The sequence below is a fragment of the Taudactylus pleione genome, unplaced genomic scaffold, assembly GCF_031769625.1.
Source record: "Taudactylus pleione unplaced genomic scaffold, aTauple2 ptg000434l, whole genome shotgun sequence".
In the NCBI taxonomy this organism is placed as follows: domain Eukaryota; kingdom Metazoa; phylum Chordata; class Amphibia; order Anura; family Myobatrachidae; genus Taudactylus; species Taudactylus pleione.
The window spans coordinates 3,441,657-3,458,594 of NW_028284836.1; the positions used below are offsets into that span (position 1 = coordinate 3,441,657).

The window sequence follows — 16,938 nt, forward strand, 5'->3', positions numbered from 1 at the left end:
GGAGGAGGCGTATGTGGGTGGTAACAGGGGAAGGTGCTTGAAAACGGGGAGTGGAGATCAGAACGCAGGCGTGCTTAAAGGTCAAAACGGGCGTTTTATGGGTGTGCATAATTAAAACAGCAGCGTCATTGACCACGTCACTGGGTTATTTTATAGTCAGAACTGCTCGCAAAATTGTGGTAGCAAAAACCAACCCCAAGAATAGCGAGCAGTTCATACGCTGGTCGATGTACTCGATTAATCTAATAAATAGCGGACATGACGTAGGATGCGAGCGGCCAGGGGGCGTATTTTTTCAAAAAAACGGCCGCAAGTTTTGTTTCGCTCGTTCAGACCTAGAGGCGTGAACAGATCGCAAAGAGCGAACGGTTGATTTGAATAGCCACCCCTATTTTCTGGACGAGCGAGCGCTAATTGCGTCCGGCTCTGAATCAGGCCTTATGTACATATGGACAGATTACTGCAGATCAGGAGGACAGGCCTTCTGTTATGTACGAACAACAAGCGTTATCTGCTTGTAACAAACTCGGCGCGCTGCCGATCATGCCGAGGTGGCGCCACTTGTGACACGGACGGGCCAGGTTTTTTTCATGTTAATCATAGGTGCAGCAATAAAAATATAAAACTATAATCCTTCACTGACTATAGCAACAAATGATTGTTTATTCTGCATTACATTAGTCATTTTTATTTTAACCAACACGTTCACATGGAAAATAGTGAGGATTAAATACAACATAGGGGCATATTCAATGAAAAGCGAAAAGTCCCGTCCCAACATCGCTGATTTTCCAAGCGAAAAAGTATAGCGAGCTTCCCGGCTTTTCCCTGTATTCAATTAGAAGTGGGCTAAAACGGCACCCGGCGAAACGCAAACAGGCGAAAAGTGCTGTCAGATTTGAGGAAATCAGCCTGACACCCCCCCAAAAGATGCTCTAACATTGGGGATCATGGTAGATGCCCCCGAATAGCCCTGTTGAAGGTATTCGGGGTACTAAAATGCTCTCATTAGTTGCTAAATAGCGTCTTTGCACAAGTGGTGAAGAATAGCATTTAGCAGGTATTTTTTTGAGAAAATAACTAGTCCCGATAAATTTGGGGTACATGAAAATGGGTGCTAGCATGGTTAAAAATCGCAAATGTGTGGTTTTAAATAACGTGAAAAACGCACCTTCAGCAAGCACCTACAATAAAAAAAACTCCCCCCATACTTGCAGACCCCCCAAAGTCTATTTCGCTAGTTTATTAAGTTTGTACCCCAACTTAGTACAAGTCAATTTTTGGGGTGTTCTTTTAATTTTTTTAGGAATTTTTTGAAGCAGTTTACCTTTGGGGACCTGTCCTAAGGGTGCAAGGTGGTTTCCCCACCTTTGCACCCCAAAACCGCAATTCTGCACTTTTTTTCGACAGCTATTCTTAGGCGAAACTTTTCCGCCAGTTACACAGCATTGCGTTTTCGCACCGGCGAAACTTTTTCTCAGAAAACAGCTTTTCGACACTAATTGAATACGGCCCATAATCTCCTACAAAACAGGGCAGTATATAGACATCCAGAGCACAGGATGAGCAGTAACGATGCTCCGGAGCACACCACAAATAGGGCAGTATATAGACTCCCAGAACACAGGATGAGCAGTAACGGAGCACACCACAAATAGGTCAGTATATAGCCGCCCAGAGCACAGGATGAGTAGTAACGGTGCTCCGGAGCACACCACAAATAGGGCAGTATATAGACACCCAGAGGACAGGATGAGCAGTAACGGTGCTCCGGAGCACACCACAAATAGGGCAGTATATAGACACCCAGAGCACAGGATGAGCAGTAACGATGCTCCGGAGCACACCACAAATAGGGCAGTATATAGACACCCAGAGCACAGGATGAGCAGTAACGATGCTCTGGAACACACCACAAATAGGGCAGTATATATACCTCCCAGAGCACAGGATGAGCAGTAACGATGCTCCGGAGCACACCACAAATAGGGCAGTATATAGACACCCAGAGCACAGGATGAGCAGTAACGGTGCTCCGGAACACACCACAAATAGGGCAGTATATAGCCGCCCAGAGCACAGGATGAGCAGTAACGATGCTCCGGAGCACACCACAAATAGGGCAGTATATAGACACCCAGAGCACAGGATGAGCAGTAACGGTGCTCCGGAGCACACCACAAATAGGGCAGTATATATACCTCCCAGAGCACAGGATGAGCAGTAACGGTGCTCCGGAGCACACCACAAATAGGGCAGTATATATACCTCCCAGAGCACAGGATGAGCAGTAACGGTGCTCCGGAACACACCACAAATAGGGCAGTATATAGCCGCCCAGAGCACAGGATGAGCAGTAACGATGCTCCGGAGCACACCACAAATAGGGCAGTATATATACCTCCCAGAGCACAGGATGAGCAGTAACGATGCTCTGGAACACACCACAAATAGGGCAGTATATAGACACCCAGAGCACAGGATGAGCAGTAACGGTGCTCTGGAACACACCACAAATAGGGCAGTATATAAACCTCCCAGAGCACAGGATGAGCAGTAACGGTGCTCTGGAACACACCACAAATAGGGCAGTATATATACCTCCCAGAGCACAGGATGAGCAGTAACGGTGCTCTGGAACACACCACAAATAGGGCAGTATATATACCTCCCAGAGCACAGGATGAGCAGTAACGGTGCTCTGGAACACACCACAAATAGGGCAGTATATATACCTCCCAGAGCACAGGATGAGCAGTAACGATGCTCTGGAACACACCACAAATAGGGCAGTATATATACCTCCCAGAGCACAGGATGAGCAGTAACGGTGCTCTGGAACACACCACAAATAGGGCAGTATATATACCTCCCAGAGCACAGGATGAGCAGTAACGATGCTCCGGAGCACACCACAAATAGGGCAGTATATAGCCGCCCAGAGCACAGGATGAGCAGTAACGGTGCTCTGGAACACACCACAAATAGGGCAGTATATATACCTCCCAGAGCACAGGATGAGCAGTAACGATGCTCTGGAACACACCACAAATAGGGCAGTATATATACCTCCCAGAGCACAGGATGAGCAGTAACGATGCTCCGGAGCACACCACAAATAGGGCAGTATATAGCCGCCCAGAGCACAGGATGAGCAGTAACGGTGCTCCGGAACACACCACAAATAGGGCAGTATATAGCCGCCCAGAGCACAGGATGAGCAGTAATGATGCTCCGGAGCACACCACAAATAGGGCAGTATATAGACACCCAGAGCACAGGATGAGCAGTAACGGTGCACCAGAACACACCACAAATAGGGCAGTATATAGACATCCAGAGAACAGGATGAGCAGTAATGGTGCTCCGGAGCACACCACAAATAGGGCAGTATATAGCCACCCAGAGCACAGGATGAGCAGTAACGATGCTCCGGAACACACCACAAATAGGGCAGTATATAGACACCCAGAGCACAGGATGAGCAGTAACGGTGCCCCGGGGGAAAACCACAAATAGGGCAGTATATATACCTCTCAGAGCACAGGATGAGCAGTAACGGTGCTCCGGAGCACACCACAAATAGGGCAGTATATAGACACCCAGAGCACAGGATGAGCAGTAACGGTGCTCCGGAGCACACCACAAATAGGGCAGTATATAGACACCCAGAGCACAGGATGAGCAGTAACGGTGCTCCGGAACACACCACAAATAGGGCAGTATATATACCTCCCAGAGCACAGGATGAGTAGTAACGGTGCTCCGGAGCACACCACAAATAGGGCAGTATATAGACACCCAGAGCACAGGATGAGCAGTAACGGTGCTCTGGAACACACCACAAATAGGGCAGTATATATACCTCCCAGAGCACAGGATGAGCAGTAACGGTGCTCCGGAACACACCACAAATAGGGCAGTATATAGACCTCCCAGAGCACAGGATGAGTAGTAACGGTGCTCCGGAGCACACCACAAATAGGGCAGTATATAGACACCCAGAGCACAGGATGAGCAGTAACGGTGCTCCGGAACACACCACAAATAGGGCAGTATATAGACCTCCCAGAGCACAGGATGAGTAGTAACGGTGCTCCGGAGCACACCACAAATAGGGCAGTATATAGACACCCAGAGCACAGGATGAGCAGTAACGGTGCTCCGGAACACACCACAAATAGGGCAGTATATAGACACCCAGAGCACAGGATGAGCAGTAACGGTGCTCCGGAACACACCACAAATAGGGCAGTATATATACCTCCCAGAGCACAGGATGAGTAGTAACGGTGCTCCGGAGCACACCACAAATAGGGCAGTATATAGACACCCAGAGCACAGGATGAGCAGTAACGGTGCTCCGGAACACACCACAAATAGGGCAGTATATATACCTCCCAGAGCACAGGATGAGTAGTAACGGTGCTCCGGAGCACACCACAAATAGGGCAGTATATAGACACCCAGAGCACAGGATGAGCAGTAACGGTGCTCTGGAACACACCACAAATAGGGCAGTATATATACCTCCCAGAGCACAGGATGAGTAGTAACGGTGCTCCGGAACACACCACAAATAGGGCAGTATATAGACCTCCCAGAGCACAGGATGAGTAGTAACGGTGCTCCGGAGCACACCACAAATAGGGCAGTATATAGACACCCAGAGCACAGGATGAGCAGTAACAGTGCTCCGGAACACACCACAAATAGGGCAGTATATAGACCTCCCAGAGCACAGGATGAGTAGTAACGGTGCTCCGGAGCACACCACAAATAGGGCAGTATATAGACACCCAGAGCACAGGATGAGCAGTAACGGTGCTCTGGAACACACCACAAATAGGGCAGTATATATACCTCCCAGAGCACAGGATGAGCAGTAACGGTGCTCCGGAACACACCACAAATAGGGCAGTATATATACCTCCCAGAGCACAGGATGAGTAGTAACGGTGCTCCGGAGCACACCACAAATAGGGCAGTATATAGACACCCAGAGCACAGGATGAGCAGTAACGGTGCTCTGGAACACACCACAAATAGGGCAGTATATATACCTCCCAGAGCACAGGATGAGCAGTAACGGTGCTCTGGAACACACCACAAATAGGGCAGTATATATACCTCCCAGAGCACAGGATGAGCAGTAACGATGCTCTGGAACACACCACAAATAGGGCAGTATATATACCTCCCAGAGCACAGGATGAGCAGTAACGATGCTCCGGAGCACACCACAAATAGGGCAGTATATAGCCGCCCAGAGCACAGGATGAGCAGTAACGGTGCTCCGGAACACACCACAAATAGGGCAGTATATAGCCGCCCAGAGCACAGGATGAGCAGTAATGATGCTCCGGAGCACACCACAAATAGGGCAGTATATATACCTCCCAGAGCACAGGATGAGCAGTAACGATGCTCCGGAGCACACCACAAATAGGGCAGTATATAGCCGCCCAGAGCACAGGATGAGCAGTAACGGTGCTCCGGAACACACCACAAATAGGGCAGTATATAGCCGCCCAGAGCACAGGATGAGCAGTAATGATGCTCCGGAGCACACCACAAATAGGGCAGTATATAGACACCCAGAGCACAGGATGAGCAGTAACGGTGCACCAGAACACACCACAAATAGGGCAGTATATAGACATCCAGAGAACAGGATGAGCAGTAATGGTGCTCCGGAGCACACCACAAATAGGGCAGTATATAGCCACCCAGAGCACAGGATGAGCAGTAACGATGCTCCGGAACACACCACAAATAGGGCAGTATATATACCTCTCAGAGCACAGGATGAGCAGTAACGGTGCTCCGGAGCACACCACAAATAGGGCAGTATATAGACACCCAGAGCACAGGATGAGCAGTAACGGTGCTCCGGAGCACACCACAAATAGGGCAGTATATAGACACCCAGAGCACAGGATGAGCAGTAACGGTGCTCCGGAACACACCACAAATAGGGCAGTATATATACCTCCCAGAGCACAGGATGAGTAGTAACGGTGCCCCGGAGCACACCACAAATAGGGCAGTATATAGACACCCAGAGCACAGGATGAGCAGTAACGGTGCTCCGGAACACACCACAAATAGGGCAGTTTCCATAAGCACCAAAAATATTCAAATGAATGATCCAACTTGAAAAGAAAAGGCAGCGGGGTTTCCAACTGTTTTGTCAATCAGCAGCCTTTAAAGTGGGGAATGTTACCGGACGGGTTCCTTTAACCCTTGGATATACAGGAGGGGAGGAGGCGTACAAGCCAGGTTTTGTAGCTGTCACCAGCTTTACACACAGACAATAACACACATCCTCCACCCATCCTGGTACCTCAATGTTACAGACAATGTAATCTGCTACATATAAAGGAACAAAAGGAATTATTTACAAAGCACATACATACATTATATATATATATATATTATATATTTCTGTTTTATCAACAATGTAATCTGCTACATAAAAAGGAACAAAGGCGCTATTTACAAAGCAAAAAAATATATATATATGTATATATATATATATAAATATATATATATTTTTTTTGCTTTGTAAATAGCGCCTTTGTTCCTTTTTATGTAGCAGATTACATTGTCGATAACACAGAAATATATATATGCACAGATGGTGTAATGGTTAGCGTTACTGCCTCACAGCACTGAGGTGGTGGGTTCGATTCCCACCACGGCCCTAACTGTGTGGAAGTTTGTATATTCTCCCTGTGCTTGCGTGGGTTTCCTCCGGGTACTCCGGTTTCCTCCCACACTCCAAAAATATACTGGTAGGTTAATTGGCTCCCACCAATAATTATCCCTTGTGTGTATGTGTGTGCGTATACATGTGGTAGGGAATATAGATTGTAAGCTCCACTGGAGCAGGGACTGATGTGAAAGGCCAGATCTTCTCTGTAAAGCGCTGCGGAATATGTGTGCGCTATATAAATAACTGGTAATAAATAATAATAAATATTCAGTGTCCCGGCGCTTAGAATACCGGCGCAGGAATCCCAACATTCCGGCCCTGACTTCCGGCATCCCGTAGGTTAGGACACCTACCGACAAGTGACAATATCCTAACCCGGTGGGAATAGGCACACTAGCAGTTCAGGTTTTAGTGATATCCATGCTTTTGTGCTTGGGCCTATCCTTAATATCTGGAAAAAAGCTCTCACCTCCATGGCTAAGGCCGCAGTCTGCTGGTCGTAGTGGTTCAGGAGATTGGGCATGAAGGTGGAATTGTAGGGAAGGTCCTGACACATTCTTAGTATAATGGGCTCACATGCAAAAAGACTGTGCCCCACGGCCTGCTCCATGAGCGCCCAAAAAACCCACACGGAGCATGAAATCGCGTAGGCAGCCATGGTAAATCCACGCGACGCCATGGCATTCCTCAGATCCTAGCCCGCGGAGTCCTGCGAGCGGACGGCTCTTGGTGAGACACTGTCGCCAGTCTGCATTGATTATAGAGGGATTCCCAACACATTTTCAGCGGACAGCAAAAAAAAAAAAAAAAAATGGGATTATTCACAGTGACTTCCTCCTCATGTTACGATGTGATTCATCTTTACGCCGAAGGGATTCCAATTTTCCAGCTGCTAGCCGCACTCCCAAATGAGTGTCTCCATTTTTACACGGAGAGAAAGATATAAAATCTTCAGAATCTGAAAAAAAAAAAAAGGAAAAAATTATGACACGTTAAAACCAGTCCATGCTTTAAAGTATGCAATAAGATAGAATGGACCTATAGCACGCCAATAAGCAGCAATAACGGTGAAAGCCAAATCAGCGATTATTTGAGCAATGCGAGTCCACCATTTTGCAGTCGAGTAAACTTCCTGCAGCCTACGTCTCCTTGACAGGATGTCTGGCGTGCATTGGAAAATTATCTCCCCCCATAATCAAACCTGTATCTTAAAGATCAATATACTATATGATATAGGTTTATTCCTACTGCAAATTGATGTAGCATCCCATATAATTAGTGGAACTGAGTCAACTGAGGTGAATAATATTTGTCTTGTTATATATATATATATATATATAGAAAAGTGGATTAAAACCATGAATGAAAAGGTTTATTTTCCGTTAAAACGCTGGCAAAGAATCAGTCAGCACACCTGAAAACGCCTGGCACAAAAAAAAAAGCGAAGCAGGATCTGCAATTATGTTTAATGCCGGATTAGGCACATAAGCCGGAGGTAACAGGATGGAGCGAATGTAAACCTAAAACACACAGATAATACGCAGGACCATGGTTCTGATATAAACAAGATATAGCTAAGGCAGGATATAATAAGCAAAAACACAAAAAAAATCTATTTCATATAAATATTAAAGAGACGCCGTACTGTGGTCACAGAAATATGCAGTACGTGTCCTCCGACTGATTATGAAAAGGGTCTTCATGACAATCCGGGTAGTATTGTCTCATCTCCCTGCTTTAGGCCCTGGGGCTTTCCTGTCTAATGCTAAGTGGTATATCTGCATTACAGCCAACAACAGAAGCCTAGAAATACAGCGAGAGAAACCATGATTATATACGATGGAATTGAAGCAGCTCCCTAGATCTCGGACAGCGCGATGACAAATGAGGATTTACAATCAGCATGGTATTTACAAAGACTGGCCCTCAGCTGTATGATTGCTGGGCTGGCAGGCACGCAGCTTATTTATTTCACTACAATTAGACTATATTGGCTGGAAAATTCAATAAGGGTTCTGTCTGGAAACTGTCCCAGGCTAATGGTGAAGAAAACGTGCTGTAACCCATAGCAACCAGATCATTGCTTCATATTGGCCTACTTTTTCAACATCCTCTTCAGAGAGATCCCAAAAGGGAGATCTGGGACACGTGCGGGAAGGTGGGGGTTGGGATGACACATCTTGCAAAATTACGTCCTAACGACCGGAGAATGATGGCAAACATCGACCAGTCGCGGCTATCTTCCGACCACATATTAATGAGATCAACAGTATTAATACTGATTATTGTGGTAATTTTAGGGCAGCGTCTACTGTAATATCAAGCCAACTGCCCGATATCACCTGCAATGCGGCAGTGCCTCTGGTCTGCTTTACATCACTTTATATATAAAATGCGCCCGGAGGAGGGGAACATTTTTATATATATGAGTTCAGTACACTGTAATCCTACTATTAGACTGCAGCCGCAAGAGTTATATTTGCATAAATAATTGTGTGTGTTTTTGACGCAAGCGAGTCATGTCCCTCCGAACAGGAGCATTAGCAACTTTTAGGTGGCCATTTTAGGCGCATTTTGCTTTTGATATACCCTTATTGTACTTTGGCTGCCCCGGTCCGCCCTGTTGTCATGTGATGTCGTAAGTGCAACTTGCCGGGAAAAAAAGATGCGCATGACGAAACGAGCAACAAGCGTACTACTAAAGAAAACCAGCAAGCGGCGCCGAAGTAAAAATCTGCACCTTGCGAAGACGCCCAACTCTGAGGCCCCCATTTATGACCAAAGCATGACCCTTTTAACGCTCGCTAAAGGGTTATGTCCTCGTTTCTCCATTTAACAAACAACGGTAATCTAAAGGGGCCTATCCATTTATAGACTTGAAGGTCTAGCGTTCAGACCTTCAAGTCGCCGGGTGCTGTGCGGCACCGAAAGACGTTCCATGAACGTCTTTTCAGTGCTGCCGCTGCTGCACGTCCGGCTTCCTATCTCCTAACATGCCGAACCTGACGACTGTCGTCAGGTTGTCTGACATGTTGGAGAGATTATCCGTGTCGGCAAGGACCCAGCGTGCACGCACATCGCTGGTCCTTGCCGGCTATCTACTAGCAGACTTTCTGCACGTTCCGACCAAAACCTCCTGGTTTTGGTGGCATCGTGCAGAAAGTCGGCAAATGGATAGGCCCCTTAAGATTACCGCTGTTTGTCACAGTATCGCGCTCGACTTTTTTAGATAGCGAGAGCGATGTGGTTCCCATTGTCGACAAAGGAGACCCGGCGGTGCCTTTCTGGGTTCAGGGAAGCCTCCCAGGCACTGCCGGGTCCCCCATGTCATGCACATTTGCAGACGGACCGTCACGCATGCGCATAACACCGGAGCCCCATCACCGGCAGCGATAGGCTGCCAGCAGCCCAGCGGAGGACCTCGATGAGGACTTTGCAGGACCTCACCGGAGGGGTAAGTATTGGTGAATTTTTCGTTTGTATCACAGTGATTCTAAACGAAAAATTACCCTGGTGTTTACTATGAATGATAAATGGGGGCCTCAATGAGGTACACTGCCAGCTGTGACTGCCTAATGCAAGGGTATTCAAACTTGGCCCTCCAGCTGCTGTGGAACTACACATCCCAGCATGCACTGCCACCTTTTTGATATAACAGCATGCTAAAACTATGTGCAGTGCATGCTGGGATGTGTAGTTCCACAGCATCTGGAGGGCCAAGTTTGAAGACCCCTGGCCTAATGTATCTCTCAATGGATTCATAAAAAATTGAAACACCTTTAAATTGCTGAATATCCAAGTGCTGCACCCAGGTGAGGTGCAGGTAAGGATCACACCTGGGCAGAGCATGTGTAAGGCTATCTGTACTACACTGGCTAATGACACACCAGCAATGTGTACCTACTGTATGTGAGGGGAATGGACACAGCTATAGGAGCCCTGGACAGCAGCGGGACAGGGGGTCCGGTGTGACAAACTAACCCTGTGCATACAGGGCTTCCCAGGCACCTCACCGGCGACGTGATAAGGTGACAGGTAGACGCGTGCGGCGATAGAACACAAATGACTTGTACAAAGGGCCGAGCCCTCTGTCAACCAAGGGCACTAGCCAAGTCTATTTTTAATCTCCAAAAGACATAAATGCTAGGTTAATTGGCTCCCAACAAAATTAACCCTAGCGTGTGTCTGGTTTAGAGTGTAAGTTCTACGGGGCATGGGCTCATGCAGTTGATGAAATATTCTCTGTACACTGCAGCATAACATGTAGAAGCTACCTAAAAAAAATATATAGAATAATAATAATAAATCTGTCCAATGCATACAAATTAAAAAACTACACAGAACACAGATAGCAACAACATGACCTGCCAATGCTGCTGAGAAATAATAGGCTTAGGATAATACCTGACGACCAGCCTTTAATATGCTAATGATCTAGGATTATCCATTGGGTATTAATAATAGAAAGTGGATATTAACCCTTGCACTGCCCGGCCGGGGACAAGTGACACGGCACTGTATGCATTACTCATGCGGCCTAGGACGGATGCCTGGCCGGGGGACAAGTGACACGGCACTGTATGCATTACTCATGCGGCCTAGGACGGATGCCTGGCCGCTGATGGGAATAGTGACCGTTATGGGTGTACAAAGGCGGCCTGGCCCAGGAGGAGGGTGCACTATATAAACATACAAACACCTAAGCAACGCACAATGCCGCAAGATAATGCAGCTGGCTACATGGGAATAAAGCAATGCGGAGCTATTGTATTCTAATCTATTTTATACAGTCACCAGCCTTAGGCCCCGATTCACCATGATACACCTCTCAGACCTCTCCCACTGGTGATATGGTCATCACAACAATGCACTGGCTCATTACACCAGCACAATAGTCACGGACTGATAGATAGAACGCAGACAATACATGCAAAATAATAATAGGGCTGACCACAAGGCCATCATCACACTGTGCCACCGGCTACAAAGCTGATAGCAATAATATATATATATTGCTATATTCTGTTTGTAATGGGGTTACTCTGTATGCTCAGTGCAGATCACCAAAACAAACAGTACATACATTAATATCAATGAACAAATAGGCACCCATGATACATACCGCAAGTCTCAAATCTATACAGAAGGCCCCCTCCCATACAGATATACTGCTATCACTCATGCAGCATTAGGAACCGTATAAATACAAAGACATGCGGCTACTATAAATAGGGGAAGGAATGGATTACATTGCAGTGTATAATTATACATCCTATCAGCACACTACCAATATTATCTATAGAGTGTAAGCTTGCAGGCAGGGCCCTCTGACCTCTCTGTCCATCTATTACACAGTCTGGTTTTATTCCCAATTGCAAAGTACAATGGCATATGCTGGCACTACATAAGTCAATGTTAAAAAAATTATATATAGATGTTAATACATAATATGTCTATAACCATAGTGCACGATGCACTATCTATATGTAGCGATCCTAATTACGATGCAATGCAATCCATTAGCGATACTAATAACAATAATGCACTAGGATGTACTGCTGCCAGTACTGATAATAATGCAATGCAACAATGATGCCCCAAAACTGTATGTATGAATGCTACTAACAATGGCCAACAATGCAGTGTGTTTGAGATAGATATATACACACATACATGGTGCTAATATACAGTAATGCCCTGCACAGGACATATTACTTGTTGTAATATATATATATTTGCTAATATACAGGGATGCCCTGTACAGTGCAGGACACATTATAGCCCTGGAGTTAGAGTATATAAGGTGACACATGTAATATACATATATAGTATGCTCTGACACATTATAGCCCCGGGGGTGCAGTATATAAAGTGACACATGGAATAATAATGCAGCACATGATGGTGATCATTATAGCAGTGCTCCTGCCTGTACATGTGACAGGGGACCCCCGTACTCACCGGCCAGCCCGGCTCACAGCAGCACAGCCACACCGAGAGCGGAGAGTGATAATGCTCAGGCAACTCACTGCTGGGGGCACACTCAGGCCCCGCCCCATCACCACCAGGCCCCGCCCCATCAGAGAGCCCGCCCTCCTATCGTGCATCTACAGACCACGCCCTCTATTTTCTAGCAGCCCGGCCCACTCTCATTCACAGAGGACGCTAGGCCGGCAGCCGGGGACCTGCATTAACCCTTTCTTTCTTCACGAACTCAGCGACAAAGCCGGCAGCCTGCGGGGTGGGGTGGGGTGGGGGCGTGGGCATGTGCCGGGTGATAGGCAGGTGGTAAGGAGGGGATGGGCGGGGGGCGTGGCCGTCCGCTGGGTGATTGGCAGGAGGATGAGTCTTGGTCTAGTTTCCATAGCAACGACCCAAGCGCCCGTGTTCCGATCCTGCGGCTCCTCCATCCGGGTCTCCGCCGCTGTATCAGGTATCCTGTGCTGTGTAACAATGTATCAGCCCGCTCTGTGACGTCACTGTGTACTGTGTGTATGTATATAATATATATACTGTATATGTGTGTTATTGTGTGGCCTGCTGCTTCAGCTGGGGGGCGGCATGTTATGCCAGGTAGAGGGGGCAAGAGGCAGATAAGTATATATGCCTGGTATAGTACTGTTATTATTGGTCCTGATTCAGGGTTGTACGCTAATGCCGCCACAGCTGGGGTACCGTACGCAGCTGCTGTGTGATAATATGTAAATGTCGCAGTCGCCGGAATATGTATAGAGACGCCCACCGGTGTCTTTGCAAATCCAAACATCTGTGTACATCGGTCGCAGACCGTTCAAAGTTAGCAGTCCTGAGTCCACCCCCATACACGGCGCGATATGCACTTTGCTATGCGACTTGCGATCCGACGGCCGACATATCGGGCGGTCCCAACACACAGAGTGATCGGGTGGCCGACCGCAGGATATGCCGGCACCCTCCAACACACAGAGTGATCGGGTGGCCGACCGCAGGATATGCCGGCACCCTCCAACACACAGAGTGATCGGGTGGCCGACCGCCCGATATGCAGGCACCCTCCTCCCCCACCCGCATAGCGCGGCATGGGATCGTACATCGCATCCCCAGATCAAGTGAAGCTGCAGTAAGATCTGGAGGCACGATGTACGACCCCACAAGAGCGCGTTCTGTCCGATATCATGCCCACACACGGTACGATATAGCAGCGATATCGTCCCGATGCGTCGGATCGGCAGCTATATCGCACGGTGTATGGGGGCCTTAACTCTATGGTGGGAATCCAATTAGCCACGTGGTTTACCCCGCGGCTCATTACCCATGCTTGTTCCCCCTGTGGCTGCGGAAACTGAGACGCCGGAGCCATGTGCACCTGTACGGGATCTCAGACGCAGGATGTGTCACACCCCCAAAACCGTTGTGACACGCCTGCCTTTTTAGCTGCCACTCCCCCAAAGACTCCCTGACTGTCAGTCACACTGTGAGTAAATACGCACTGCGAGCGACTACGGCACTGTATCATGACGCATGCGTAGACGGCCGATAATCGTTCAACTGCGAAAACATCAGCATAGAGTACATCTCAGGCCCATTGTGTGTGAATAGACCTGCATTATGGAAAGTGTTGTCCCCCAGCAGCAGGGATGTACAGCTCGCTCAGTGGCGTTGTGGCACAGGGTGGCAGGGCCGTAGCTACCAGTTGGCCAGGAATGGGGCATTACGACAGGCCAAGACCAGGTAAAACTCTCCATAAATTACCCCAGCCTTGCCTTTTGCTCTGAGCTCCTGACTCAGTGATGTTGTGGCCTTGAAGTGCAGCACGTGTGACATCATGAAGTAGAAGTTTAGTCAAGTCTTTCACTTTGCCTGGGGTACCCAGCCAGTAGATACATTAGGGGTCTGGGTAGGGTAGCATAAAGATTAAGTAGCGTTCCCGCTAGGCTGTTTTAGTGGGGCGCGGCGCCCTGCCCTCCTTCTGGAGGGCAAAAAGCACCCTGCCCTCCAGGAGGAGGGCAAAAAGCACCCTGCCCTAACAGCCTGCGGGAGCCGTTCTCACCCGCGGGACGCAGTGTCCCGCGGGTGGACAAACATGCGGTGACCCGGTCACCGCCGGAGAATAGACGCCGGGCGCATGCGCCAGGCATCTATTCTCCCTTTCTGCAGCGCTTGGGGGCTGCCCGGCATGTCCGTAAGCGACGGGCACGCCCCCAAGTATGACGAAAAGGGGACGCGTCTTATAGACACGCCCCCTTGTCATAACCACACCCCCTTTTTGGGCGTGCGCGCACAAGATTGCCCTCTCTAGCTCCGGCGCCCTGCCTGCCGCCAGAGCTAGAGGGAACACTAGATTAAGGGCCTGATTCAGAGCCGCTCGCTATTTGCGGTCGTTCGTTCTAAAACAAGGGGTGGCTATTCAAATGAACCGTTCACTAATTGCGGTCTGTTCACGCCTCTAAGTCTGAACGAGCGAGCAAAACTTGTGGTTGTAATTTTGAAAAATACGCCCCCTGGCCGCTCGCACCATACGTCATGTCCGCTATTTATAAGATTAATCGAGCACATCGAACAGCGTATGAACTGCTCGCTATTCTTGTGGCTGGTTTTTTCAACCGCTATTTTGCGAGCAGTTCGGGGTAAAAAAAAACCAAGTGACGTGGTCAATGACGCTGCTGTATTAATTATGCACTCCCTTAAAACGCCCGTTTTGACCTTTAAGCACGCCTGCGATCTAATTCCACACCCCCGTTTTCAAGCACCTTCCCCTGTTACCACCCACTCAAAATAGCAGGCATTCGCTATATAGCGAACAAACGATTTTCCGCCGCACTGACTGGTTCGCGCAGTTGGGCAAACATCGCTCGGAACGAACGAGCGGCTCTGAATCAGGCCCTAAATACGGACCTGAGTGGATGGATGTTCCTGGTCATTTCTCTGTGGATCACATTTGCGGGATAGATAGAACTTTATACATTTGCCCCTTGTACTGTCACTCACTCATCTATTCCTATAGTGCTAAACCTAACTCAGCGTAACATAACCCACAACCATGGCCGGAGTAAGGTTTCCCAGCACCCTATCACTCCCCCTTCAATACCCAACTCTTTGCCCCTCATACACTTGACGTGTGTAACATAAAAATGATCACTCTAACCTTCTCCTGGCTGGGTGTCTGGCAGTGCGGCCCTCCAGATGGACTGAGGTATGAAGCTCCCCTGCCGCCCGTGCAGGACTTGTGGAAATGGGGCTCCCGAATGCTAGATGGTGGAATAAAGCAAATAAAAAGAAAGAAAAACTTGTGGCAATAAGACAGTAAAATACACTTTTTTTGTGATGATTCTTTGTTTCCTTGTGTATGGCCCCTCAGATTACACAAATACCACCGACCCCTCTCCTCACACTTTGCACCGATACCACCTGATATACACTGACTACACACAAGTCCGCTGCCTAGGAGTTATCATTCACTACTCCATACTTGACAACTTTGTGGCGAGTGAGGTCCAAGTGGGTGGGATGGATGTATGATGGGGCGAATCGCATCATTATAGCCCACCCACCCCACGCAAACAATTTGCCACAGTTTCCAACACTATGTCACTGGGCATGAGGCCGCGATGACGGGATTTATAGCGATCTGCTAGAGCAGTGGTTCTCAAACTCGGTCCTCAGGACCCCACACAGGTCACGTTTTCCAGGTCACCCAACAGGTGCACAGGTGTATTCATTACTCACTGACACAAATTAAAAGATCCACAGATGGAGCTAATTATTTCACTTGTGATTCTGTGAAGAGACCTGGAAAACATGCACTGTTTGGGGTCCTGAGGACCGAGTTTCAGAACCTATGTGCTAGACTCTCCACCTAATTCATGATTCTCCTGGAGATTCTGGGCAAATGCGGATTCCTGCCTGTTTTGCAAACGCCACATTCATTCCCTTTCCCATCCATGCTGATTCCACCTTCCTAATATCTCCAGGATTAGACCCTTCCTTGCCCTGAATGCAGCTAAGACCCTTTAAGACTAAAGGTGCGTACACACGGTATGATTAAAATGCACGATATGAACGATAACGATATCGATCATATCGTTATCGTTCATATCGTGCATTTTTCAGTGCCTCCAACCCACCAATGACCTGCAATGCGCGGGCATGTATGGACGATAAAGATATCGTCCATCGACCGTGCATGCAGGCCAACCTGGTCGAAATCAGGCCGTCGTTGGTGGGTTGGTGGTGTGCTGGAT

The 16,938-nt window shown here is 48.1% G+C and overlaps 2 protein-coding genes across 4 annotated transcripts in view; one reads left to right on the plus strand and one right to left on the minus strand.

Annotated features, from left to right (window-relative positions):
• Positions 1-12,738, minus strand: part of FZD3 (frizzled class receptor 3) — a 75,236-nt gene extending 62,498 nt beyond the window's left edge. For both annotated transcript variants that reach the window (XM_088447556.1, XM_088447555.1), the window contains exons 1-2: positions 12,680-12,738; positions 7,188-7,676 (exon numbers count right to left, since the gene is read on the minus strand). In XM_088447556.1, the coding sequence (XP_088303682.1) occupies positions 7,188-7,397 (210 nt within the window). In that variant the 5' untranslated portion in view covers positions 7,398-7,676; positions 12,680-12,738. The remainder of the gene's footprint in view (positions 1-7,187; positions 7,677-12,679) is intronic.
• Positions 12,739-13,070: 332 nt separating this feature from the next.
• FBXO16 (F-box protein 16) overlaps positions 13,071-16,938 on the plus strand; it is a 55,587-nt gene continuing 51,719 nt past the window's right edge. The window contains exon 1 of one of the 2 annotated variants that reach the window (XM_088447558.1): positions 13,071-13,151. The gene's annotated coding sequence lies outside the window, so the exon portion shown is untranslated. Of the gene's footprint in view, positions 13,211-16,938 lie in introns of both variants that reach the window. The other variant, XM_088447559.1, reaches the window with a different exon arrangement.